The sequence below is a fragment of the Sesamum indicum genome, linkage group LG3 (assembly GCF_000512975.1).
Source record: "Sesamum indicum cultivar Zhongzhi No. 13 linkage group LG3, S_indicum_v1.0, whole genome shotgun sequence".
NCBI classification, from domain to species: Eukaryota; Viridiplantae; Streptophyta; class Magnoliopsida; order Lamiales; family Pedaliaceae; genus Sesamum; species Sesamum indicum.
In genome coordinates, this window is record NC_026147.1 from 21,696,297 (window position 1) to 21,722,942 (window position 26,646).

The following is a 26,646-nucleotide window of genomic DNA, read 5'->3' on the forward strand; positions in this document are numbered from 1 at the left end:
TGCTGTGAACACATTGTAAGGAAATTACTAGACATATAATGAGACGTACATAGAAACAAGAAAGAAAATCAAACACTAAACTACATATTAACATTATTTAGCACATTGTCGATTAGAAGATGACAAAAACATACAATTTTCTCAAGTACTCGTAGTGCAGATTACTTAACCATAGTTTGAGTGTGTTCTCAGGATTATCTGTTGATCACTTAAGAAAACAGGACATTCAAACAAAAGCCATTGAGAAAACGCACCCATGAGTTCATGAACAAACAACAAATATCTGTTTTCACCAAGTGCAAAGAGCATCATCAAACCTTCACACTAGTAAATATTTCTTTGCCTGACATTTCCAAAGAGCACAAATGATACCTTCCCCCCAGGCGTACCAAAATACTTCCTTGATCATCATATCCATGTTTTGCCTCAGAGAAAAACTTAAACTTTCAAAGCCCTTCAGATATATCAACAATTTATGCATAAGTTTCATTTAATGTGTAATTTCTCAAAAACCCAATCCTTATGAAATCCTGCTTCACCCCTGATCCTTTAACATGGTTCCACTCTTAAGCTTATGCAACCATATTACCATTCTGTATGAAACTAAATACTGTCGTAACCAAGAAAAGTTTTCTGCAGAAAAACAGACCAAAAAAAGCACCAACAAATTCACCTGGACTTGATGCTGTGCTTCCTTTGCTGGAACAACCAAGATGCATAAAATCAGCTGTCCCAATCAACCAGAACATGAACAAGAATCCAAAACCCTTCATCACTACCAAAAAAGACAACCTTTTTCTAGCCAAAGAACCCTTCCCCTTTTCCACCTCAAATCCCTTTATAAATTTTCTCCACGACCTCACCAATCCACAAGTAAATGACTGCCAAAAGGAGAGAAACGGTGGCCTTGGGAACTTAATTTCAAGCAAAAACCTTTAAAATAATAAAAAGAAATCAGCCCATTCAGAAAAGTCTAGCTCAAAATAAAGCAGCAGCCTCTCGTCACCTTTCCTTAGATTCTTGAAACCCAAAAGTCCACCCGGAAATCCGCGGAGATAACGAGAAAAAATAGCAATGTATTCGACCCCATGCCCAAAATATATAATCATTTCAAGTGAAATAAATTAAAACAAAAATGATTTTGTGGGAGTTCGTCATCATGAAAAATCATGTGGGGGTGTTCATGGCCATTGCTGCTGCTCTGGATCAGTGAAAGGGATGGCAAGAAATGTGGAGTTAATGCATTTCTCGTTTATTTTTTGCTGCAGGAAAAGGACGAAATTTGAAATAAATGATGGAGGTGCGGTGGAATCCGAGCCGTCTGCAGCCTTCAAGATTGGCCTCTCTGCACCGCAAACACTCTTCCCGGTGAAAATTTGTAGCATGTGACATGTTTGCTTGACGGTGGCCAGAGTTTGAATCCCGCCACCTGTTATCTTTTATCACATGTTCATAATGTTACATATTTATAATTTATAATTTAATTTAATTGTAGTTTTTAATTTAAAAAATTATGTGTTCAATATTTATTAGTGTGAGAATAATATGGAATAACAAAGTGTGTTAAAAAGATCACTCAGATAAGTATATAGGTAAAATTGTAGCTCAGTTCTTTAATTGTGGTGTTTTTCATATTTGCTTATGCAATTATTGAAATTATATATAGGGATAATTCAACTTTCTATATATGAGATTTGATATAATTATACGTAAATTTTTGTGGTTTGAAAAATTATATCCAGCACCCTAATGTTTGCTTCTGCCTAACAAATAAATTCTTCATTTAAGCAAAATTCATCGAATTTGATGAATTAACAAAAAAATTGGATAAAAAAAATCTATATTTACCCCCAATTGACTTATAATTACTGATTTATAGCAGATCAAATAAATCTTTTTATGACCAAATTATCCTTATGTGTTTTCACGTGTTTAATGCATGTGAGAAAGTATACCTTCATCATTATATGGGTAGTTTAATTCGAAAATAAATATTTTGACTTGCAATAAATTAATAATAAGTCAATCAAGGGTAAATATCAATTTTCATTCAACTTTTTTGTTAGAGATAATTACACTCTCCTCCCTAAGGTTTATTGTAATTACACGTAGATCTCCTGTAGTTTGAAAATTGCATCTACTACCCCTGAAATTTACTTTCGTCTAACAAATATGTCCCTCTATTGGTTAAAATTCGTCGAATTTATTGATATTAATAAAAATTCAGAAAAAAGTTTATATTTATCCCTAAATGACTTATTACTGACTTATAATAGGTCAAAATAATTTTTTTTATGATCAAATTACCCTCATACGTCTTCACTCGTTAATACATTTGAGGAGATATATTTTCACCATTGTAAAGATAGTTTAGTTCGAAAAAAAATTATTTGACCTGCAATAAGTCAGTAATAAATCAATTAAGGATAAATATCAATTTCCATTCAGTTTTTTTTGTTAATATCAATACATTTAGTGAATTTTGACTAACATGGGGACTTATTTGTTAAATGAAAGAAAACCACAGGGGTACTAGATGTAAGTTTCCAAACCACAGGGGTCTATGTGTAATTACACAAAATCTCAGGAAAGGGAAGTGTAATTATCCCTTTTTGTTAATATAAGCAAATTTATTGAATTTTTACTAACTAAATGACTTATTTGATAGACCGAAACAAACCTTCGGAGTAGTAGATGTAATTTTTTAAATCATAGGGAGTCTGAGTGCAATTACACCAAATCTTAGGGGAGGAAAGTGTAATTTTCCCAATTTATATTGAGTTCTGTAATTTAACCTACCCGTGTCATTTCTTTCGAGCTTGGCACGTTAAGAGGGTGTTTACAAGATGTTGTTCCTATTTTCAGAATAAGCTTATAAAACATTTAGTTAAAATAAAATATTAAAACTTATAAAATATTTTCATATCGTATGAGATGTCAGAGTACATAGCATAATAAATATATATCTAAATATATATAGTATGTAAACTTTGGTTGCATGAACCAAACATGAGATATATACTTGAAAACTATTTTAGCATGTCAAACTAGGGCCAAGAGGTAACCTAATAAAACTACCACCTCCCTCTAACAACAGCCCTCTCATAAGGTTTCTTGACATTGTCATTGCAATTTTTTTAGGTTGTATAAATCTAATCTCTTGTCACATGAAATACATCAAAAAGAAGATAAACTACAGCAGTTGCTGCAATAAACAGCAAACAACATCCATAGTTAGTTTTAGAACATGTGAAAAACACATAGTATATATGTATATATATGTCTTGTTCAAAGCTTGAACATATTAAGTCCGAGGAACTACGGCATCTTCCCGTCTCCGGTGAGCTCGGTCTCGTTTTTCTGAATCATGTCCCACAACGTATGGACATCCTCGTACTTGCACAACCTCACGTCTTTCTGGAGTTTTACAATACCTGAAAGTTTTATACAACCGACGTCTAACAATTACTAATATGTATTATGTATGAATGAATATCTGAAAACATATCAAGATTTTTGGAAAATCAACTACATATTTGTTGAGATGAGAAACATTTTATTTTCATCACATTCTCATTTTCAAGAAGATTTGGAGACTATTGGACTTGATTGATTAACATAGTAAAAGAATTCAAATAAATTATTAAATATTTTTCGTAATTGTATATGTCCAAATATCTTAGCGAGTATCTCTCTCTTCTTCTAAAAAAGTAAAATTATAATAACTTAGATTCAGATTTGATATCACGTTCGGGTGCTACAAGCTTATTCTACATATAATTAAATTAACTAAATTGTTGAACGACATACTCCAAATGCAATTAATTACGATGAATCTCATAATATATGATCGGTACAATACAATAAGGTTAATTATACTTAGACTCCCCCTAACATGTTAAATTACATTTTCTCTCAAAAAAATTTGAAATTACATTTACACCCCTTTCAAAAATTCATCGTTTACACTCAATTCTTTTTTGTCAGAATTTGAACAAGAAGCGTTGACGTTGACAAAAACAATGCATAAATTTTTAATTTTCTCCCTTATTTAATTTTTTAATGTAATAATTTTGTACTTACGAAGAAAAAAATGTAATGATATTAACTTTATTCTACACAACATACATATATATATATATTATTATCCCTCTATAAATATACATGAAAATATTAAATGATGGATAAAATTAAAAATTTATATAATTTTTCTTTGTTACATCAATATTTTACCATACAAATTTTAACGGAAGATGGTAAAGTATAAATTGAGAATTTTCAAAAAGAGTATAAGTATAATTTTAAATTTTTTTTAGAGGAAAATGTAATTTAGCAATACAGAGAGGGTTTAAATGTAATTAACCCAATACGATATATATTAATTACCTTATTAACTTTGTGTAAATTATATATATATATATATTAAATAAGATACAAGACGCAACAAAACTTTTATAGAAATATTAATGAAACGTATAAGGAACTACTGACCACTTTCTCGACGGCGAAGACGATCGGAGACTTTGGTCCAGACTTTGATCACCGGGGTTATCATTTTGTCCCCGCTCTCCGACTTCATGATCTTCTTAAATATCTGAAACTGATATATCCCAATCCAATGGTTTAACGACCAGGGATTAGACACTATTTCCCTGCAAAAACATAAACCAAACCCAAAATTTCCATCAACATTAAAAAAAAGAAACAAGAATTATCATGAAATTCAGACAATTTTCACACGCACACACCCACGGGGGTGTGTGTTATGTGCATGACCGACCTGATGGAAAAAGTGAACGGACGGAAGAAAAAATGATGGGATTTCTGCTCTTTAAATTTTCTTCTTGTTTTAGGAGCAATTTGTTCTTCTCCCCTATAAATGTGGAGATGGAGATGGAGATGGGGAATGAGAATGTTTGCCGGGGCGGCAGTTAATTCGTTGCGTTAGGTTAGTTTAACTAATAACTACCTAGTTAATTATTATCTTAAGAATTTGACACTTGTCGGTTTCCGACCAGGTAATATCCTCAACCAAGAGACTACTTCCTCCTGCACAATGTGTTGAAACCACTATTTTGAAACAATTTCTATACAAACTCATTTTTCAATCTATGTTATAGTCAAAATTAATTCAATGAGGCAGGACCATTTGTGCGAGATTGGAAGGTTCATTTTGAAAGCCACAACAAGTTAAATATGGACAAATAATCTAAGATAGAAGTATCTTGGCAAATGATCACAATATTGAGAAAGTCATATTCGAAAACAACACTTTCTTGACAGTAAAAATGATAGTTGGTCACATTGGAGGAACAAATTGGACAATAAAAAAGTGCATTGAACTGATCAATGTTGGAAATGACTAAATCTCTTAGCCAAATATTATCCATATTTTTAACAAACATATTCGTTGGCAATTTTTTGTGGTTGGTAGAGAGTCCAACTTTCTCAAACAACTGAGCTGCACATCTATAAATAGCCTCAGCCTCTATGCATTTTAGACGCACCAAAAAATTGAGAGTCTCTTCTCTTCTACCTCTTTCCTCTTCTGAGTGTTAATTTTGTTCGTTGTTTCAAGCTTTCTTCCACGGGTGCGTGTGTAAGAAAGTAATAGCTGTGTTAATCTTGAGAAGCGATCGATTTATACTATCTACACCACGGTAGTACCGAAACTTCGCTTTCAGGGCAGTGATTTCTCCACGACACAGTCTTTCATTTTTTTCCAACAATCAAAACCACCCTTTATTGTTGGCTTGCAAGAAAAATTCAATTTATTGGTAGACAAACAGACTCCACAACTCATGCCCTCACATTAATGCCTGCATTACTCAAATTGGAATGAATTTGTTGAGTCTGATTGTATTTTGAATGTTGTAAACTTGATCAATTGAGCCTCTGTAATTTGTTTACTTTCTTCATTTAAGCTAGTCTCAAATTATCGAAAAGAATGCTATACATTTCCATGAAACAATACCATCATTCACTGCCGGCTTCATCTGTGAAAAGGGTCAGATGGATTGAAGCTTTGCCAATTAAATAACAAAAGTTGAAAACAGATTGTATGATCTAAACGATTAATGGCTCACTTGGCGACTAATACCCAGAAAAAGTCATCCACTAAAAGAAGAAAAAATAAACAAGAGGAAGAGGAAGAAGAAGAAAGGAGAAATAAGAATCTAGAGACACATAAAGAGACTAAAAAGCCGAGTTAACAACCATGCTTCAGAGCACTGATTAGCGCTTACCTACATCTCATTTAAGTTAAAAATGACTAATACTACTGCAGACGAGATTTCTGCATGCCTCCATGGTGAATGGGGTAGTGTTGGAACATTGAGTTGCTCCCCTCCATCTTAATTACATGTGTGAATATGGAGATAATGAGTTAGTCTGGAACAGCTTTACTTAAGCTTGCCATGTATGTCAAATATATGGTCCACAAGTATGAAAACGAACTATTGATCAAGGGCTGCAAGAATGACACACAAATAAGGATATTAGTTCAGAGCTCCACAATCGACTCAGAGTAAAGCATTTGTATGACACCCCTGACAAATTGCAATATCATGACAACACAAATATAAACCTGTTTGGAGCTTAGAGCTCCCTTTCAATGTGAAACATCTTTCCAATATACAACTCAAGTTTTCGAGAAGGAGAGAAAGAAGTACCTGCAGATGGACAGGGATGATTTTGTATGTGAAGAAGTCACATAATGGCCAGTACATAAGACCATTCAATAAAGTGGGAATCAAGTCTCGCTTCAATCTGGAGGCAATCTCATTGCCATTTTCCCCTGAGCTTGGAAAAAAGAATAATATCTCAACATTTGAAAACACACACACAAAGCAAGCGGATTTTCGCTTGAATGATTCACTCATGGCCGACAATGTGTCCCGCCAAGCATCTAAGAAGTTGGGATTTTCATACATTCTGCTGCACATAGAGCAGTTTACCGACTCAGTATTTCATGAAATTGGAGGAGACAATTTCCGATAATACTTTCATGCGAAGAAACCCATTTCTTACAACAGAGAGCATCTATTTCTGCCTCTGATGGTTCAAGGATGGCAGCATAAAAATCAAATCTTCAGTGTTAAGGCTATTTAAATAAATTGGGCACTCTTTTCTATAAATTCACTGCATAGCAAGGGATATGCTCCTATAGACTTTAGATTTGATCACTCAGAATTGTATGCTCAACAATTTACTCTCATCAAAGAATATGTGGAATTTCAGAGTAATGATAATACCCGCGATACCACAAGTTTATCACAGACAAATAGATAAAAATCCTATCATTAATTGTTTATTGCATTATTAATCCCCCTGAGAAGCTACATTCCACGAGTGCATTAGTACAGTAAAATAACATGAGAAAAGATTGACCCGTAGGAACTGCATTCAGCAAAAAATAGAACAACCATAGTTCACCATAGATTACATATAGTGGATGTTAGATATTGACAATAAGATGATACTGAAATTTAAATTCCAATAAGAAGCACCTAAGGAGCAATATACCTTGAAGAGCTGCATTGAAAGAGAAGAATGTGCCATTAATCATAGGCCCATAAACAAGCTGCCCCATCGCTAGTTTCTTGAAGGTGGTGATCAGATCTCGCTTCGGTAATAGTCTCCCAACAAAATTAAACCACACATGCTGTGCTGGACCTAAAATAATCAACCCAAAGCCTGCCATCCTCAACGTCCTTATTGAATCCCATGTACCGTTCGACTCCAATGTAATTAGCTGACCAATTACAAAAACAAGTATTAACAAAATCAAAATGTTATGCAGCAATAGCTCCTACTCACTTCAATAAATGGGCCCACAAAATCTCGATGAATCATAAGTTATCATCCAACATCTCAGATAGAAAAGCATTTTACAGGAATTACTAGCATGTAACAACATAAATCCTCTAAAAAGCATAATTTAAACTACTGTAATCAAAATCAACGGCATGGCGCCATTGTAACCATACAACCAATTTCAAAAGGAAGAAAAGAATCTATAAATCTAGAAATGCAAAATGCCAAACAAATCAATAGTTCCTATGAGAAAAGAACTTCATCCCTGAATCGAGCTTCAACAATATGACAGAATCTCATTAGTAGGATTTTACTATAGAAGCACACGTATGATCTAAATAAGCAAACAGATACAAGGCATCAAGATGACAAAAGCATTCAACACTAAAAATAGCACATAACGTCATCACCCTCAACAAATAAATCAATACAAATTACAAAATTCAAAATCAAATTACCTGGGAAGTAATATCAGCTGCCGCATAAATAACCGCCGCCGATATGCTTTTTGTCAAAACTGGACGCGACTCAAGCATGCCCAAATACCAGCTGAGAAGTCCCATATCCGGATTCGAAGGTTTAGATGAATAAAACCTGTGAAAAAATGAAAAGTAGGAGGAAAAGTGAGACGGGGCATCAGAAACTCTGGTTTTTCTCGTGAACTGGTGGTGGCGGTGCCCAACTGGACTGTACGCTCGACATTGTTGATTGTACAAAGCAGACAAACGGCGGCGTGGGAATTGGACAATGGCGCTCTGAGCGAAATGGGTGATGAGGTGAAATCTCATATCGTTGTTTCTCTGAGTTTGTTTCTTGAATCCCTATTCTTTGGGAGGAAAACTATAAAAAGGGCTGGGATTATTGCAGGGTTTTGGTTGGAAACAGGAGAATGTTACCGTCGTGCAGATTTATAAGCTCTTAGTTTCTTGCTGAAATGTTTATTTATTTATTTTATTATTATTACATGAATTCAGCCAAATCGAAAATTATTATATAAATTGAGATAAACATTTATATACATATTAAGATAAATTATCCATTCATTCCTTGGAATTCAAATCAAGGCCTCAAATTTATTTATGAGACATAAGTCTTAGCATCAACCACTATGTTAAAATATCATTAATATATTTATTATTATTTGTATTTATTTTACCTTAGCAATAATAAACCAATATTATAACAAATATATTTATTTATTATGTGACTGATTCAATCCCATTAAATTCGACTCTCTGTTAAATTCAACTATTGACTCTAATTTCACATCAACAAATTTACATTTAAACTCAATTATTTATTTTTAACCTGATATGACCATTATATTCATAATATAAGATGAGTTACAATTTACAATTGTCACTTATAATATGTGTAGAAAAGCATGATAAATGTTAAAGGGAGTGCAACCCTAAGTAGTTAAAAATTATATAATTGTTTGTGTTTTCGTCTCATTTTCTGAAAAACAATGAGATGAATTGGTTTAGTTAAGATGAGATAATTATTTTTTATATTTAATCGTATATGATATAAAAATATAATGATGACAGAACGTGACAGTTTGGATAAAATATATTATATATTTTTGTAATATATATCTAAAAATCTTAATTGGTTGTAATATTTGTTTCTCCATTTCATTTTTTTTTTTTGTAAAATATTGCATTTTCGCTGTAACCTTATAAAATTATTATTTCTTTTAAATCTCTCTAAATTAACAAGTGCTAGTATTATAGAATTTAGTAAATACTATAAAAGTATTTAACATTTAAAAAAAATACACAGCATTAACTTACTTTACAATATTCTCTAATTTACTTTTACTTAACTTAGAGATCAACATTATTATTTATAAAAATTAGTGATAATTTAAAATTAAGTTTAGTTTTATAATATTAATTATAAATGTGAATAATATCAATTTTATTTTACTTAAGATTGAATTTGATCTATTGTGTCAATTTGAATGAAAAATTTTGCATTTGTGTTAAAATCAAATTTAAAAGGGTCGATAACATTTCTCCATTTTATTTGTTTTGCAAAATTTGTTTTTCATTTAATGTTGATATTATGTAATTTGATAATTTTGCATGTTATATTCTTTTGCTTAAATTTTAATTGTATTCTGTAAACCAAAACATTGTAGGTTTTACGATCCTTTTTGTTTATATTGAAATAAGGTGTTCGTATATTTTAATAATTATTTTTTCACAAACTATTGTAAATTTTTTTGCTGTATTTTAAATTTAATACCCTTTTCGTGAATTATTATTTAATTTATGAATGTAAAATATATTTTTTTAATTATCAATATGCATCCATTTTGTTTATTTTATTATTTATTCTTTTTGTTTTTGCGGTTTTTTCCTCTCCACCTTCACCATTTCAGTCCTTTCTCCTCCTTCTTCGTCACCCCTTCTTGTCTTCCTTTACTCACTGCCGTGGCCACCACTATTTCTGCCGCCTACACCCCCAATTCCACCGGATTTCCAAAGACCCACCAAGAATTGAGTAAACTTTCACTGGTCAAACACAAGAAAACCAACAGAATAACGTCCGGCCTCCGATTGAAACAGCTTTAATTTCTGATTAATTCCCTTTACCATTTCAATTCACTCCTTTTCCTCCCCCGTTGTTCTCTTCCGTATCGAGCACCAGGTTTTGTATTCCATACTGCAGTATACGGTGATAGTAGGAGTGGATTCTCATGGACCCTAATATTGTGAAATTCCTTGAAGAAGATGAGGTATGTTGCGTCCCAACCCCCTCGTCCTTTGTAATTAGGATGTGCTTATAATTTTATGTTGATTCATGCTTTGTGGGATTTGGGATGTTTCTTGAGCTGTTATGAGTGCGTTTTTTTTTTTTCGTATTAGTATGACAATGTGAGGGTTTCGTAGGACGAAACAATGCATTCTGGGGCTGACGTGGACGCTTTCACAGCGGAATTGAACAGAGACATTGAGAGGAATGATTCCACGCAGCAGCAGCCCTCTGATTCCGATAACGGTAATAATACATGGCTAATTGGATCGATCTTTTCTAATTTTTTGGTAGTTTTAGTTTAAATTGTCAATGGATTTTCTGGGCCGTCGTTTGCTTTATACTTTATCGTGCCTAGGCTGCTTGGAATTTGATGAAGTTTAATCTTTGTTGAGCTTCAATATTTTTGAAGGGAAAAAAAAAAAGATAAGGTTTGGCATGAATTTGGTTAAATTTGTGTTATAAAGCAAACTGCAGAGCTACACAGTTTAGGTGAGTGTAGAATAAAGTGGAAATTTAGGGTTCTTTAGGAGATAAAGTGAATTAGTTGCTTTGCCCTAGAAAAAAAACATAGGATACAGGATCAATCAAGGTTTAATTGTACTATGTAAGCTATGGCCTCTTCAAATGGGAGTGGAAATATATTGTCCTGGAGTTGTTCATGAAGAAGGTAGAATGAAAACCAAGTTATAATGGATAATTTGTTTGTGAGAACTCAAACGTAGTGGAAGCCAGTGTCATGGTTTCTTGATTTATGATCATCTCAGCTCTTTCTGTTGAAGAGTCTTTACAACGGTGTAAAAATCTCTATTTTGATCTGATATTAGAATTATGCTTTCTGAACCACAGCACAAATGGACAAAAATGGACAGTGATTAGAAGTAAAATTAGTGAATCAAGGATGTAGTAGTTTGATTAATTGATACGCCGTAAAAGCTTCAACATAAACTAGCGTGATCAGCTTATAATTATCCATAAAGAGAGTATTGAAATTTTTACTTGAAGATTTGTTCCTTAGAGAGGACTAGCATGCCTGTTTTCTGGTTAAAATATTTGATACTAGGTAATTCTTTTTCTGTAATTACTTATTCCCTCTGAATTGTTATGATTTTTCCTCATGCATGCAATTCGACAAATGCAGCAGCCTTATCTCAGGGAAACAGTCAAACCGCAAGTCAGTTTCTTCCCCAGTGGCAGAGTCTGAGCCATGATGGAACTGTTAATTTTGGAAGTGGACAAGATCTCATGGTTACAGAGGAAAAGGAGCAGCATTTGTCTCAATTGGAGCCGCATCAACATGGGTTGGACTCCGAGAATAGAAAAGAGAATGACTCACTGTCCCACGAATTTAACCCTTTACCGGATAACCCATTGAGTGATGCTGGCGCACAACCGCAAGATGACCGGAACACTTTCCCTGTATCCCAACCTATCGGTTCGCTAACATCTGGAGAACAATCAATCCATATCCAAGAGCCAGTGCGTGAACCAAATCCTGATTCACAGATGCACACATTACAAAATATCAGTAGTCGTCCATCTGTGGCTATGGGGTCAAATGATCAGCTGCCTATGTCAATGGAGCCAAACGATCAACAGTCTATGTCAACAGGAAAAGCAAATCAACCAACAACAAGTATGGGAATCAGTAATGAACAACAGGTTATGTCAACTGTGAATCAACATACTACAGGAATGAGTAGCCACCAAGCGTCTGCGTCGGGGATGAGTAATCAACAGCCGATGACGAGTAGTAATCAACAGCCAGGTACCGCCTTGAAGTTGAACAAACAAGTGCCCTTTGGCATGTTGCTTCCTATCATACAACCCCAACTTGACAAGGACAGAGCTATGCAACTTCACACTCTTTACTTTAAATTGAAGGTAGTTTTGGGGATTAGTTTGTAATAAGAGTCTCTCCGAATGTTAACATTGGTGAAATTCTACAGTAGTTGTGTCCTAACATCCATATATCTGTTTCCAGAAAAATGAGATCTCTAAAGATGGTTTTGTCCGACACATGAGAAGCATTGTCGGGGACCAAATGTTAAAAATGGCTGTATACAAACTGCAGACTCAGGTATGTGATAAATATCCTTTTTAATGCATTTATGCTTGACTTAGATATCATGGAAATGAAGTTTGATTGAGTCCAGAGAATGAAAATCAGGCTGCTAGGAACTCACAGACTGCCCCCAATCAATTTCAGTCACAGCCTCAGGCCTCTGCTCGACAAATGCAAGTGCCTTCAGGTGGTCCCAATCCTTCTCTTAAACCCTGTCAACTTGCGGATTGCTACAGAACCTCTCAGCACTTCTACTGACAAAAATCATGTTTCTACTTTTTGCAGCACAAATGCCAATAGATTTGAGCAATTCAACAGGTGATACTAATACAGCAAAACCACGTGAGGTGGAAAGCCAAGCAGATTCGCAAGGTGTGCAAGTAAGCCAAATGTCTACTTCCAGTTCTGGTGTTTTAAGTCAGGAGAGGAAGCATCCTGCATTTCCAACACAGGGACTTAATAAGCAGCAGCATATGCATTTCTCACAGACATCTTTTCCCACATATGGAAGTGCTGGGAGTAGTTATTCACCTTTCTCTGCGACTAATGCTGCATCTTCAACATCTCTCCGGCCGCAACCTCATGATTCTCAGATGAAGCAGGCTCCACCTCATCAGAACATGACTGTTAGTCATGTGGGACCTTCAACCCAGGCCATGAATATGATGAACATGCCTAAGTTTGATAGGCCTCATTCTTTTGGCGATCCTAAGAAAATGCAGGGGGGAAGTCTGACTCATGTGAACAGCAACACTGCCCTGCAACAGAATCAGGTGCAGTGGCCATCGTCCACCAGCAAAGAACCAAAAATTGGTGTTTCATCATCAATGACTCATGTAAAGCAGGAACCACTCGATCAAGAACAACAGCATAAAGGGTTATCTTCTTTGTCTTCCACGCCGGCGAAACAGGGTCCTGCTTCAGGGAATCTGAAGGATGAATCTTTCGAAATACAATCGTCTAGAACGGGATTCACACCACCTACAAGCCTTGTGCCCTCAAATTCAGTTTCCTCTTCCATTCCAAGCGCGATGGAGACCAACATTCTGGTAATCCTGAAATCTTTCACAACTTTCTGGTTTATCTGTTTCCTTTCCGTGATGCTGGGCGGGCTTCCAAAATAAGTTAATGAGATTTGTCTTTTCATGCACATGCCATATAGACAGACTTGCAAGAAAAACTTATGGGATGGCTGTAACACTCTTATGCTCCTATATCCAGACATAATTTAAATGAAAAGTTCTGCTGATTGTAACTGTTGGGTAGCTTGCTAGATGGAAATAATCAGCATGTGGAACCTGGTAAACTAGCATACATATCCACCTGGTCACTTTCAATGGATGCTTCATGGAGTAGTGAATAGAGATGTCTCAAGAAATAAATAAGAAGATAGATTATGTTCATTTACCTGTATTATTTTAGCTACTGGTTTAGTTCCTTGTACTATTTTAGTTACTGTTTTGGCTAACCTGCTTCTCCTTATCCATCCAACCTCTGCCCTCAATATTTTAATCTTTCTTTCTCATTTTGGTGTGCCCTCTATCAGAAGTAGTAATTCCTCAACAAAGAAGTCCTTTATTTCTTTCTGTATATTTAACTGTTCTTTTTCAGAACATTACCTTGTTATGTGTTATCTTTATGATCATTGGTTAGTCATTTCCTTACCTTCTTCTTTTCTGACTCTCAGTCAAATTCTCGAATGCCTTCTCTGACCTCTCCCATTGGGACTGGAAATAATTCCAAGGCTCCCCTAAAAAAGCCTTTGGTCGGCCAGAAGAAGCCAATGGAAGCACCTGGTTCTTCTCCTCCATCCAGGTGATGTGATGCCTTTTGTTGATGGAGATTAACGAATTTGCTTCTATGTAAAATGCTTGAGCAGGTTATTCTTTTTATTTAGTAATGACTTCTTATAAACATATTCCAACAGTAAGAAACAAAAAGTGTCTGGGGCCTTTCTCGATCAGAGCATTGAACAACTGAATGATGTTACTGCAGTGAGCGGAGTTAATCTCAGGGTAACCCTTTTCAACCAACCTCTAACTTTATACATAAAACGCCATCATTTTCTCTCCATCCTAAATCCTTGCTTTTGCTCATAGTCCTTTGGACAAATCATGGGTTTGCTTGTGTCATGAAATTAAATCTATAAACAGGAGGAGGAGGAACAACTCTTTTCAGGCTCCAAGGAAGACAGCCGGGTTTCAGAGGCTTCTCGACGAGTTGTTCAAGAAGAAGAAGAAAGGCTGATTTTGCAAAAGATTCCACTTCAGAAGAAAGTTGTGGAAATAAGTTAATATTTTTTAAGTGAACAGTTTTTGCTTGTCTTGATTATTTTTAGCCACTCTGTCTCTGGATGGCATCTTACTATCGATTGTACGCTTTCTGGCAGTGGCAAAATGTGGTTTAAAGAATATGAGCAACGACGTGGAGAGATGCTTGTCCTTGGTGAGACAGTGCTAGATGTAATATGGCCTTAATGTGAATTTCTAGTTGTTTTCTCTAGGAGCCATGTGGCACCATAAGATGATTTCATTTGGCAGTCTATACAGCTTCCAAAACGAGAAGCAACAAGCGTCCTCCACCCAGCTTGTCCTGAAAAAATTGTCGTTGAGGACCATCTTTTAGTCTCTAATTTCCATTTTTAATTGAAAACATTCTTTTGAAACGAGTTTCTTGAAACCACTAACAAAATATTTCTTTGTTGTGGAATGTTGTATTTTTAGTGCGTGGAAGAGAGAATGCGTGGACTCATATCTAATCTCATCAGACTTTCAAAACAGGCTAGTTTCCATGCTAATCTTTTATTTGGCACCCCTCATTTCTCGCTTTATTAACTCTTTCTGGGATGAATTTATTTCCTTTCTTAATGAGAATATCTTAGTTTATCTCAGCGGAATTCTTTTTATTTCCTCAGCGGGTAGATATAGAGAAGCCAAGGCACAGGACCATCATCACCTCAGATGTTAGGCAACAGATCATGACAATAAACCGTAAAGCTCGTGAAGAATGGGAGAAAAAGCAGGCTGAAACTGAAAAGTCACAGAAACTGAATGACGTAAGTAATCAGTGCTTCAAGTTATTTGTTTAATTCTATGTGGATTCTGCTTATTTTCTAGCAGAAAATGTTTGGATTCTGTATCTTAATTTTATTTGAAATGCAGCCTGAGAGTACTACTGGAGTTGATGGTGACAAGGAGAAGGATGAAAGTCGTGCAAAATCAACAAAGGTATCTAGATTAATATATCTTTAATATAGTATGGGATGTGTTATAGAATTCTTTATAAAGTCTTTTATTTTTGCAGGCTAACAAGGAAGAAGATGACAAGATGCGCACAACAGCTGCAAATGTTGCAGTCCGAGCTGCGACTGGAGTTGGTGACATGCTGTCAAGATGGCAGTTAATGATTGAGGCGAAGCAGAAACAAGGAGGATCGGATACAGCATCTGGTTCTCAGGCTGGTAAAGATGTGGCACGAAAGCCTTCAGCAACCTCTTCAAAAAATACAAGGGAAAATCAAGAAGCAGAAAAGCGGGATACTTCAGCTGCTTTTGCCACCCCTGGTAAGTTGTTGGCTTTTTAGGAGCAAGAGTAGTTAATAATTCAACCCAACATTTACAACTCACTGGTCCTTCTACCAAGTCAGAAACTAGGAACACATTTATGGGCCTTGACAGAAAACTTAGAACTCGCGTTCAAAGGATACAGAAGAATATGTGGTTTCTTGGCAATGGTGATGAGTCTCTATGTAATCAGTTTCAGAAAAGCCTTTCAGTGGGATATATCCACATCTGTTTAAGTTATTCATTTGTCAGCTTATACGTCTCTAAATTTAATTTGATGTACACAATAATAAGAAAATCTTTCTGGAGTCCTGTGATTTTGGTAAATTGAACAGGTCCCCTGTACACCTTTTCTACTCATGCTCTTGATTATTGTCCAACTTGGTTTATGGTTCAGCTGAAAACTTTTGTTTTTATTTATATCAAAGCAGTGGTGCTTCTTGTACACAAAGATCTTTTGACTTAATTCTTTTGCATGCAGCATCAGTTAGAAAAGTAGGAAGAAATCAAGTTGTCATACCACGGGTGACCCGCAGCATCTCAGTTAAGGATGTGATTTCCATATTAGAAAGGGAGCCTCATATGTCGAAGTCCACACTGCTATACCGCTTGTATAACAAGGACAATGCCGATGCTGTTGCTGAGTGATCCAGACAGCACATTCTAATGTTAAAAGATGTGATTGCCCCAGACTGAAAAGTGCAACAATCAAATAATCATGACGATCACTTGCATGAAAGATGGTGCTGCTCCTGTGAGCTAATTATGTGACGGGAGCGCCATCGAGCATTGAAGATTCAGAATCAACAGTTGCGGTAGATTATGTTTTCATCGTCAGTTAATGTGAATTCTTGTATATTAGAATAGAAGAGGAAGGGGAGAAGCATGTTATTCACAAATGTTTCTAGTCTTGTGATACCAAGGTGATGATATTCTTATTGCTGATTCAGTTTTATGAAAGGGTAACTTAATTATAGGGCTAAATCTGCATAAATTAAATGAAACCAATCTCTAATTGTCCCAAAGAAAAAATGGAGGGAGGGTATTAACCTTTTGATTTTCAAAACTCAAATGGAATAAAAGACCAAGACAAAGCATTGCAACATTCTAAACTAAATCGAAAAACAAAATAAAAGAGAAAAGAAAAAAAACAAACTGTTTGCAAAAGTAGTTTCATTGTTGTGGATCAAACACGAGAATTTGGGTGAGAGCCGAGCCCAGACCAAACCTCAATTATATAGCCCATAAAAGCCCGGTCGTCTATTTCTCCCCATCCTGTATCGCCAGTGCGGTTCGTGCAATTTCATAATTCAAATAAAAGAAAACAGAAAGTCTCCAGAACAGACACCAGAGGAGGCTGAACCCCGTAGAACCCTTTCCAATAACCAGCGCTGAAGCTCGTGCATTCTAATACTGTTTCTGTCCCGTTGCTTACGCTGTAGGGCAATCTAAGGTGTTACTATTTAACTTTTTTCAGTTCTATTTGCGTGATTATATGACATAATAATGGAGGGCTTGAAGATTTTGAAGACTTACTTTTGTGTGCGGATGGGAAATCTATGGAGAATTTCGATTATTGATGTGGGCTCTTGTTAGGTTTTTCAATTTTTGTTGAAAATTAAAGGAACGAATTTCTCTCCTCGCTGTATTTTTATTCTGAATAATCTCTGTTTATTCAGTAACTGGAAAATAATGGCAAATCAAGGGGGAGGAGCAGCAGTTGCACAAATACCCACAAGCTTTGGGCATGAGCTCAGAGCCTGTCTTCGGTGCCGACTCGTCAAAACTTATGACCAGGTTGGCTTAACCCCTCCAAATGCATCGTCTTCTACTCTTTTCCTTTGTGTTGATTAACCACACGAAAGATATAAAAGACATTACTGTTACCAAATATAATGTGTGTATGATTCTTGCAGTTTCGAGATTCAGGCTGTGAAAATTGCCCGTTCTTTCAGATGGAGGAAGATCACGAAAGAGTCGTCGACTGTACAACCCCCAATTTCACTGGGTTTGTTTCTCTTCTCATCCATTTTATCTTTTGGCTCAAAGAGAAATGCTTGAAATGAAAAGAAAATTTACTTTGTCCTAAAGATCTACTGCCATATAAAAATATCTACTCTCCTTTTTCTGAAAATTCTGACTGTTAGTTATTAACAGGATAATCTCAGTCATGGATCCAACTAGAAGTTGGGCTGCCCGCTGGCTCCGGATTGGTACGTGACTTGTTCAGTTACTTTGCCCATATCATGATTCATGAACGAAAAATTCTGATAAGCAATAGTGCAATAACCATCCTCCAAAATCGTCACACTAGAAGTATGTGGCTAATTTGAATGATTTAGTCAATGTTTTTATTGGTTAGGTGAAATTTATGCTCTATCCAATAGGATGTGCGAACATATATGCATATAGAAAAAAAGTGTTCCTTTTTATTGTTTAAATATCTACTGCTTCATGTAGCCTTTCCATGCGTGAAATTGTTTGAGAAACGTTTATGGGACACCTTATACAAGTATGCCTTTTATGTTCTCTCCTATATGAAACCATCTATGCTCATCATCAACTTGCCAACAGCTTAGTGCTCTGGTTTTGCTAGCCACTGGTAAGTAGCTTCCAGGAACCATGTTCTTCAAGCTGCGAGGTCATATTTTTCGTTGTTGATGTCCTAATCTTGCAAGCCAATCAACATAGTCTTAATTCGGACTTAAATGATGCTACTGGATAAACAATAGAACAACCATGTTATGGTATCCATTTAAAAGGCCTCACACTTCCTGGGAGGTGAAGCTTGTTTTGGCTCTGTGACACCCTCCTGAGATTTGCATTGACTGTAAAAACATTTGCAGATGTCTGCTCTAAAAGAGTGGAATTATCTGTTTCTTGTACGAGAAATCTACATGTGTATCATGACTCCTGCAAGGAGGACTATTGTAATGCAGAATAATGGTGACTTGCTTGTGATGGCTTAGCCATATAGCTTCTGTAGGTTCTTAAGTTGATTATTGGCATGTTTACTTCTTATTTATGGTTGTATTTCTAAGCGTTGGGTAAGGAAGCTCGAAGAGGCCATTGAAAACTGCTAAGTTTTTAGCTGAACATGAGAGCTATAAGAGATATCTCCATAAATGTACATCTGATAACTAAGCTACGTTGGAGAAAAATGTCAAGGATTTTCACATTTTTATTTGGAAACAAGTGAAAAAATATTATCCATTTGTACTTAGGCTGCTGATAACTTATTAAGTAGGAGATCAGACTCTGAATAATCTTCCCTCACTTGTACATATTATTTGGATGCATACTCTTATATCATTACCCTTGTATTTGTCGGTATGACCGAATTTGGATGATGGTGATATCAACTGTGTGATTCTTTGGAACCTTTCAGGAAGATTTGTTCCTGGTTGCTATACACTTGCAGTCTCTGAAGCACTCCCTCAGGACTTGCAGGTAAGCTGTTTTAAGTATAATTATCTCATTCCTACTCTACGTTACTTTCCACCTCCAGATTAATTTGATAATAGCATGATGTTATAATCATAAGCCCAGGTAGGCCCAGACTACAGAGTCATTGAAGTTTTGTATCTAACCTTCAAGGGTCTCTAAGGTCTCAAGGGTCTTTTTTTGGGTGGAAGGAGAAACTATTTATCGATACTTCCATCTTAGTTCTTGAGTTCAAAGAGTCTTCAACGCAGTGTTACTTTTAGTCATAGCTGATATTCTCTGTGATTTCGTCTCTACTGCATGCCTAAAACACTGAAGCTCCATTAATGCGAATCCGTAAGCAATCAGGAGTGTCTTGCAGGTTGATCAAAACCCAAATAAAGTGCCTACAACTGTTTTGCTTGTTGAATAAACTCCTGCCATATCTCTTCCTAACTTTAAATCTAAACTAGTTTTTGATTAATATTTTTTGAATACTGCAGAATATTTGTGAAGAAGAGCACGTGCCTTATATTCCACCGAAACGTGTTTGAGTGGCTAGTTGAATGTTACTCCAGCTGATGAGATAGACTTGGTATATACATTGATGGTTGAAGGAGCCCTGTTGAGGCTTAAGCTATGTAGTGGAGTTTCTCGACGTACTTAAGCTTTGAATTAAGAAAGCTGTGCCCTTTAAAGCATACTTCACTCATTTAATGGTTATTAAGACAGAATGGGCAAGTTTTTAGTTCCTCTCAACCCGCTGCTATACCTCCTCCTTCTCCCTTTTTCCGCATTCCTTCCAGCGTGTGTGGTATTATTGCAGACAGCATGGATGGACAAAAACTGAAAAAATGTTAAAAAATTTATCAACATAGTTCAAAAAAATTTTAAAAACAAGTAAAATTATAATTTATGATCATAATGGTATTTTGATCAATTCAAGAAAATATAATGGAGATTAACAAATTGATTTAATTATTAGATAGTCGTGAAAATTAGAGTACCGATAATTTTATATATGATGAAAAAATATTTGTAATTGTATCAAATTTTAAAAGGAGTATTAGTAGTACGACAAACGAAAGTTATAGTAGTTTATCCTTATTCACATTAATAAAATAAATGAATGAGACCAATACCTTTTACTTGGGCCATCTTTACTTTGGGTAATGCGATTAAAATGAGATGTACTAAGTTGTGATTAAAATTATAATAACAAAGACTTTTGATTAGCTTGTAAAAAGTTTACTTTATATTATTATAAATACGGTTTATGATAAAGATGAAAAACTCGTTTTTACCCTTTGCCAAAAAAATCAAACATGTCAATGTCAGGTCACTGTACATAATTTTTGTATTTATAGTTGTTAAAATGACAAATATATCAATATCATATTTTTCAGATCATAAAATATAAAATTTCTAAAATTATATAAACTCTTTATATATACATTTTATCATTTTTCCACACCACCATATTCATCTTCATCAAAACATTTATATATGAATGTACATCTAATAATATATATATTTAATTAAATTTATAATAAATACTTACTATATTAATAAATAAAATTTAAAATAAGTTTATAAGTGTTTAGAAATTTTAGTTAATTACTTAATCATAACTGATTACACTTTATATTATATCAAATTATTATATGTAATTAAAAACAAAATAAGCGTCTCCCAAACATCATCTTCTTCCGTGAAACCTGTAAAAACATAAGCTGCTGCCAAACACCATCAAATTCTTCCCTATCTGTAATCTGTCGCCAGCCCACCGCGCTCACCTCCCTTGCCCTTTCTCTACCTATCGACGACGCCTCTCTCTGCCGCGCTCATCTGCCGACGACAAGACACCAGTTCCCTCCCCGTTGGCCAACACCGCCCCCTTTGCCTCATCCCCGCACAACCGCCGCCTCAGTCCCCCTCCACCTCCCCTGCCATTTTCTTTTGTATAAACGGGCAACAAGAAAAATCAGAAAACCATGGGCATACATTTTTTGAAAAGTCAAATGGATCTCAAATAAAGAGTGGAATTTGTGCATCTTTTCAAAATAGACACATTTAACAAATCTTGAGCTAGGACGCCATTGTTGTCTTCTTTGTACAGAAGGAGATCTTGCGATTTATGCATTGGCATATGTCAAAAACGCAATTCACCAGACAAATATGTTGGGTAAATATGCTGATGTATAAGGGCATTTTTGGGTGAATAAATATATTGATCAGGACAATTTGTTTGGACTTAACATTTTTTATCACCATAAGTGGACCCAGGCTAATTCTAATAACGGCAAGATAATCCTCGACAGTTCCGAGCCTTAAGAATAACGGGCCACCCATTTTGAATGTAAACGCGTCAAGTAAAAGTGGCCTTGAACAATTCGTTTCGTGTCATTTCTGATTGATTGTAAACCACTTATACTGATATTGAAATTATGTAGAAATTGGATGACACCACGCTGCGCTGCGCATGTTAATTGTGCTGAGTCGAAATTATTGACTTGAGATTGAAATTGGGTTAATCCACAGGATAGGCATATTGTCCACATGACAACCTCACAATAATCTTGATTGCTACCTCCATCTTTCACTGGATCCTGGTTCTAAATGCTGATCGTCATTTGAGTCTCATTCATCAAGAACTGCCCTTTGTTCTTCTAGCTATTGTATGTTGTTCGGCTGAATGATTGGTGCCCGTAAAGTCTGAGCCGACCAGGTAACCAACAACTTATGTACCAACAGAGAAAAAGAAAAGAGAACAGAGAAGATGATATAACCTATTTCCACAGAGTTTCAGCCAATTATTCCATCAAAAGTTTAGAACAATCATCTCAGTGTCAATACTGAAACACCTTCACACTAAACACATTGACAGATTAAGAGACACAGTTGAAACCCATCTTTGATGATTTTTACCAACTCTTGCATTCATTTCTTCAGGTGAGGAAAACAAGTATAGACATCGGCCTTTGGATGTTTTGCTTCAGCATGCTCCCTGCATTTCACCTCTGAAGTAGTGCAAATAAATGTTTGCATGCAAACCTTGCACTGCAAATGATAAACTGGTAACTATCAGAAATGACAAATGCAAATGAAATGCTTGCGTGCACTATGAGTAACATAATAAGATTTCCGGAAGAGAATGGATAATAAGTCCATTGGAGATGAAACTATGCAATTTCTTGCCGATTCACATGGTCAAATTTATGGTTTTCCATTCTGTTCATGCATTTGCCTGATCTTTGAACTTTGAACAGGATATGAGCATCTCTATGATAGATCATACAAGGTTTCAGTGAGATCAAAGTGGGAACAATGAAGCTATTTTGCTTCAGCAAAAAAGAATAATTTTGCCACTGATCGATGTATGACACCATGTTAACTCATAACAACAAATGATCGACATGGTAAATGTTGAAGCTCAGTTTGATTCTTGTTCTTCATATTTATGATATCGCCATTATTAGTTTTGCTGAATCTATAACCAGACATTTGAACCCACATTCCAAAGGCCCTACTCTTTAAGACTGACTATTCTCAAAAACGAAAAACTGGAGAACATGTGCTCCAGACGAAGCTATTTAGTTTGCTTTTCCAAAAATAAAACAGTATCAACAGCTATGCAGCTAGTTTTGCATTTATTTACACTTTTTCTAAACGACAACAGAAATCAATATATCATCCTCCCCCACCATTCAGCGAAAGATACACATGACAAATGCAGCATTGTCGTATGTTCACACACACTCAAATTTTCATAATCCAACTCAAAGAAAAACAAGATGGACAGAAAACTTTTAACTAATTGTTTGATCTAAATAAAGAACTTGACAAACACTGAAAAAGCAACACTTCTTTGCATTTCCATCCTACTGTTTCCATACCATAATCATCAAGTCCAGATTCAAGGTATATAACAAATTTAGTTTGAGGTCTTAGAGAATAAAAACCATAAAATCAAAAACATCACTGGAGCTTTTCTTTAGCCTTTTCAAGACCCAAACATCATTCAAGCCTTGATTTGGCAGGAGACAGTAACAAGGCAATAAAAAACAACTTCAAATTACACTCTTTTCGGTGTAAGATCGAACAAGTGTTTCAAAAATTGAGTTTACTCAAATTGATACTACGATATCAGCCACTAATCATCAGAATAAATCTTAAAGAACAAACAGAAAAGTGTAAGCCCAATTCATAAAAGGGCTTACAAGATTTCAGAGCATGATATAATTCAGCAAAGCACCCCAAAATCCCCGAACAAATGAACACAACACAGAAGAATTCTAATATGGAAAACCAAAAAAATAATGAGATCAAAAAATTAAACCCCAAAAGAAAAAGGAGGCGGAAACCTGGATGGACATGGCCTTCTTGTTTGATTCAAGTTGACTTCCTGCACAGAAAATCAAGCAAACCCTTGAAATCAAATTCAAGCCCGAATCCATCAAATCCCAGCAAAACACAAACACAGAAAAGAAGAGAAGTTGATGAATACAGAGATACCCTTTGCTGCTTTCATCTTCTCCAAGTTCCTCTCCCTCGCCATTTTGGCCTTCTGCCCATTGCCTCCCCCCATGGCCTTCTCTCCTACTTTCTCTCAAAGAAGCAAAGAATTTGTGTTCAAGTCTCGTCGCCCCCTGAATTATATATATACACACAGAGAGAGAGAGTGTGTGTGTGTGTGTGTATTCTTGTATAGGGGTATGTATGTATGTATGAATAAATAAATAGGGAGAAGGAGACAGAGAGAAGAAAGCAGCAAGAAGTTGCCTCACAGTTGGCAATGTCACCTCTCACCCTCATTTCCTCATTTCTCATCCAAATAATAATGCCATTATTTTTTGTATTAATAAAGGGATAATTACACTGTCCTACTATAATCTTTCATTTAATTAAACATAAATTTGGTATATTTATTTACTAAATAAAATATTATATTAATTAAAATTTATTCAGATATTAACAAAAAAATTACATAAAATTTATATTTAAACTCAATTAATTTATTATAAGTTAATAAATCTCATTCTTTAATCTTTAGTCCAAATTATTTTTATAAGGTTGAAAATATACATTCTCACATACATTAGTGCGTGAAAATATATAACGATAATTTGATAGAGATTTACTTGACCTGCAACAAATAAATCGTGGATAAATATGAATTTTTATTTAAGTTTTTAAAAATTTGATAAATTTTAACCAAAATTAAATTTATTTATTAAATAGAAACAAACATAAAGGATATTAATATATAAAATTTCCAATTTTAAAAAAATTATGTATAATTACATCAAATCTCATAAAATAATTATCCCTTAAATAAATTATACCATTAATTTGAATAGGAAAAAAATAGTAGATGATGAGGATAAGCATGGAATTTATGACCTATAATTTTTTCTAAAGTATTAATTGAAGTTTATTAGTTGCGATACGCTCTAATTTATATTATCTATTATTCTATTACATTTTATATTATTAATTGAAAAGGATTTTGGCGTCTTTTATTTGTTTGCTAGACTTTTTTTCTCTTCCATCTCACGTCCAATGTATTTATTTTTCCAACTAATATCTTTTTTTCTCACTATATTTTGTTTAATATAATATTTAAATTATTTAAATCTAAATGCCACCATACCCAAACACGAAATAACCAAAAATATTGCAATGGGAAATAAAAATAAAACTAAATGAATTGGACACGCATGTTTGTACAATCACCAACTTTCAAATCTTATCACTTTATTATATAAAATAATATGAAAACTAATCATTTAGATTATATGTATAATATTATTAATTATAACTCATCAATATATACTAATAATTATATATTTAATTAATTAATTCTATCAATAATTTTTCTCACAGGCTTATTTTTTCTTTTTATTTAATTAAATTTAAATTACATATATGGAGCACGTTTCATTCATTATGCTTTTTTCCCTGCAAAACACTCAATACAATTAAATGAAGGTGGAAACATGGAACTTGTGGCCCATTATCAATGCTATTGGGCCGCCCATTTTGGAATATGAGTTGATATGCAAGCAACCAATTTCCTATTTTCTTTTATTTTTCAAATAGAAATAATTTTAATTAAAAAATTATATTGCAAATAGCAATTTTCTTTTTGAGCTTCAGAAGTAATATTTATCTGAATCGGACTCTAATCAACACCAGCTCATCACACGGTCGCATCCCAAGTTTGTCTATTCTGAAATGATTTTAAAGTGTGATTTCATTTTCTTTTTTAAATAAAATTTGCCTCTATTATAAGATTTTTACTTTTAAGATACGAAATAAATGTCAATAAAAAACTTTTTAATTAATATAAAGTAAAACAACTTATAAAAAATGAAGTATATAATTTGACAATTAAAACACCTATATAGATGATTTTATGTCTTTTCAAATAGTTATATTCTTTAATCCAAAAGTTGCAACGTTTCAAAAAATGTCTTTTACGATCAAATGTTTCGTCAAGACGTATTTCTGTGTATAGTAGTGAGGTTTCTTGTCATCATCATTACAATAAAAGAAGTGGGCAGAGAAACAATATGGGCACATTAGAGTTGTGAGATATGTATGTGGCTTTTTCTTGGTCCAAGTTTAGGTGGTAGGAATTGATGAGAATCACATGATGCATGAATGAACCCTACCCCTCACGCCCAACTCCGTTTCTCTTACAACTTGCCTAATCTATAGGATAAGCTCGTCTACGCAGCAATCAAATCTACACACACTTTAACCTATTTTTTTTCTCTATTTTACTACTATTTTAAGACGTGTTTATATATATTAATTAGCCGTTGTACCACATTATCTCGACAGGCAAATTAAAGAAAATCATGGTGTCGAGATGAAAAAAAAAAAATAACGTGTTATAAGAGGAGGGGAAAATAATAAACATGAAGTGAGGTAAAAGAGTACAGAAACAACTATAAGTATTAAAATTATTATTATAATCAAATTTACTAAAGAGGTGAATTGAATTAAAGGA

The 26,646-nt window shown here is 34.6% G+C and overlaps 5 protein-coding genes and 1 long non-coding RNA gene across 10 annotated transcripts in view; 2 read left to right on the forward strand and 4 right to left on the reverse strand.

The window, feature by feature from the left end:
- LOC105159115 overlaps positions 1–1,348 on the reverse strand; it is a gene marked incomplete in the record, with an annotated part of 1,895 nt that extends 547 nt beyond the window's left edge. Inside the window, 1 exon segment of the mRNA XM_020692404.1 lies at positions 674–1,348. Coding sequence (XP_020548063.1) covers positions 674–773 — 100 coding nt within the window.
- Positions 2,953–4,874, reverse strand: LOC105159116. Its single transcript, XR_847557.2, has 3 exons — positions 4,781–4,874; positions 4,492–4,652; positions 2,953–3,434 (listed from the first exon to the last, which is right to left on the reverse strand). It is a non-coding gene; the product is annotated as an uncharacterized LOC105159116 (long non-coding RNA).
- LOC105159117 (PXMP2/4 family protein 3) lies at positions 6,014–8,703 on the reverse strand. Its single transcript, XM_011076068.2, has 4 exons — positions 8,274–8,703; positions 7,525–7,753; positions 6,672–6,796; positions 6,014–6,469 (listed from the first exon to the last, which is right to left on the reverse strand). Exons 1-4 carry the CDS (start codon positions 8,601–8,603, stop codon positions 6,386–6,388), a joined length of 768 nt encoding a protein of 255 aa, XP_011074370.1. The 5' UTR covers positions 8,604–8,703; the 3' UTR covers positions 6,014–6,385.
- On the forward strand, positions 10,178–17,189 carry LOC105159118 (transcription initiation factor TFIID subunit 4b). 4 transcript variants are annotated; one of them, XM_011076071.2, is made up of 16 exons: positions 10,178–10,561; positions 10,716–10,824; positions 11,720–12,462; positions 12,563–12,658; positions 12,749–12,830; positions 12,929–13,023; positions 13,132–13,692; positions 14,331–14,458; positions 14,571–14,658; positions 14,797–14,932; positions 15,033–15,088; positions 15,367–15,423; positions 15,558–15,698; positions 15,805–15,870; positions 15,947–16,205; positions 16,687–17,189. In XM_011076071.2, exons 1-16 carry the CDS (start codon positions 10,523–10,525, stop codon positions 16,851–16,853), a joined length of 2,823 nt encoding a protein of 940 aa, XP_011074373.1. In that variant the 5' UTR covers positions 10,178–10,522; the 3' UTR covers positions 16,854–17,189. The 4 variants fall into 4 exon arrangements, with proteins under 4 accessions (XP_011074373.1, XP_020548211.1, XP_011074371.1 ...); XM_020692552.1 differs by having other exon boundaries at positions 10,692–10,824; positions 12,929–13,692; XM_011076069.2 differs by having other exon boundaries at positions 12,929–13,692.
- Positions 17,499–20,387, forward strand: LOC105159119 (transcription elongation factor SPT4 homolog 2). 2 transcript variants are annotated; one of them, XM_011076072.2, is made up of 6 exons: positions 17,499–17,658; positions 17,885–18,002; positions 18,122–18,213; positions 18,363–18,418; positions 19,594–19,655; positions 20,132–20,387. In XM_011076072.2, the coding sequence occupies exons 2-6, from the start codon at positions 17,898–17,900 to the stop codon at positions 20,180–20,182; spliced, it is 366 nt and encodes a 121-aa protein (XP_011074374.1). In that variant the 5' UTR covers positions 17,499–17,658; positions 17,885–17,897; the 3' UTR covers positions 20,183–20,387. The 2 variants fall into 2 exon arrangements, with proteins under 2 accessions (XP_011074374.1, XP_011074375.1); XM_011076073.2 differs by lacking the exon at positions 17,499–17,658 and adding an exon at positions 17,673–17,786.
- On the reverse strand, positions 22,008–24,405 carry LOC105159121 (uncharacterized protein At2g23090). The gene is made up of 3 exons (XM_011076074.2): positions 24,144–24,405; positions 23,993–24,033; positions 22,008–22,688 (listed from the first exon to the last, which is right to left on the reverse strand). The coding sequence occupies exons 1-3, from the start codon at positions 24,214–24,216 to the stop codon at positions 22,569–22,571; spliced, it is 234 nt and encodes a 77-aa protein (XP_011074376.1). The 5' UTR covers positions 24,217–24,405; the 3' UTR covers positions 22,008–22,568.

What these genes read in the sequence shown, in the direction of transcription:
- LOC105159117 (XM_011076068.2), bottom strand. Translation starts at nt 8,603, where the DNA reads ATGAGATTTCACCTCATCACCCATTTCGCTCAGAGCGCCATTGTCCAA. An exon ending in TTTCAATGCAGCTCTTCAAG is followed by an intron (nt 6,797 to 7,524) that starts GTATATTGCTCC and finishes TTCCAAGCTCAG; the next exon opens with GGGAAAATGGCAATGAGATT. An exon ending in TCATCCCTGTCCATCTGCAG is followed by an intron (nt 6,470 to 6,671) that starts GTACTTCTTTCT and finishes TCATTCTTGCAG; the next exon opens with CCCTTGATCAATAGTTCGTT.
- LOC105159118 (XM_011076069.2), top strand. Translation starts at nt 10,523, where the DNA reads ATGGACCCTAATATTGTGAAATTCCTTGAAGAAGATGAG. An exon ending in CGATGGAGACCAACATTCTG is followed by an intron (nt 13,693 to 14,330) that starts GTAATCCTGAAA and finishes TCTGACTCTCAG; the next exon opens with TCAAATTCTCGAATGCCTTC. An exon ending in TGAGCGGAGTTAATCTCAGG is followed by an intron (nt 14,659 to 14,796) that starts GTAACCCTTTTC and finishes ATCTATAAACAG; the next exon opens with GAGGAGGAGGAACAACTCTT.
- LOC105159119 (XM_011076072.2), top strand. Translation starts at nt 17,898, where the DNA reads ATGGCAAATCAAGGGGGAGGAGCAGCAGTTGCACAAATACCCACAAGC. An exon ending in ACAACCCCCAATTTCACTGG is followed by an intron (nt 18,214 to 18,362) that starts GTTTGTTTCTCT and finishes AGTTATTAACAG; the next exon opens with GATAATCTCAGTCATGGATC. An exon ending in TGCCCGCTGGCTCCGGATTG is followed by an intron (nt 18,419 to 19,593) that starts GTACGTGACTTG and finishes GGAACCTTTCAG; the next exon opens with GAAGATTTGTTCCTGGTTGC.
- LOC105159121 (XM_011076074.2), bottom strand. Translation starts at nt 24,216, where the DNA reads ATGGGGGGAGGCAATGGGCAGAAGGCCAAAATGGCGAGGGAGAGGAAC. An exon ending in GAAGATGAAAGCAGCAAAGG is followed by an intron (nt 24,034 to 24,143) that starts GTATCTCTGTAT and finishes TTTTCTGTGCAG; the next exon opens with GAAGTCAACTTGAATCAAAC. An exon ending in AGAAGGCCATGTCCATCCAG is followed by an intron (nt 22,689 to 23,992) that starts GTTTCCGCCTCC and finishes TATCATTTGCAG; the next exon opens with TGCAAGGTTTGCATGCAAAC.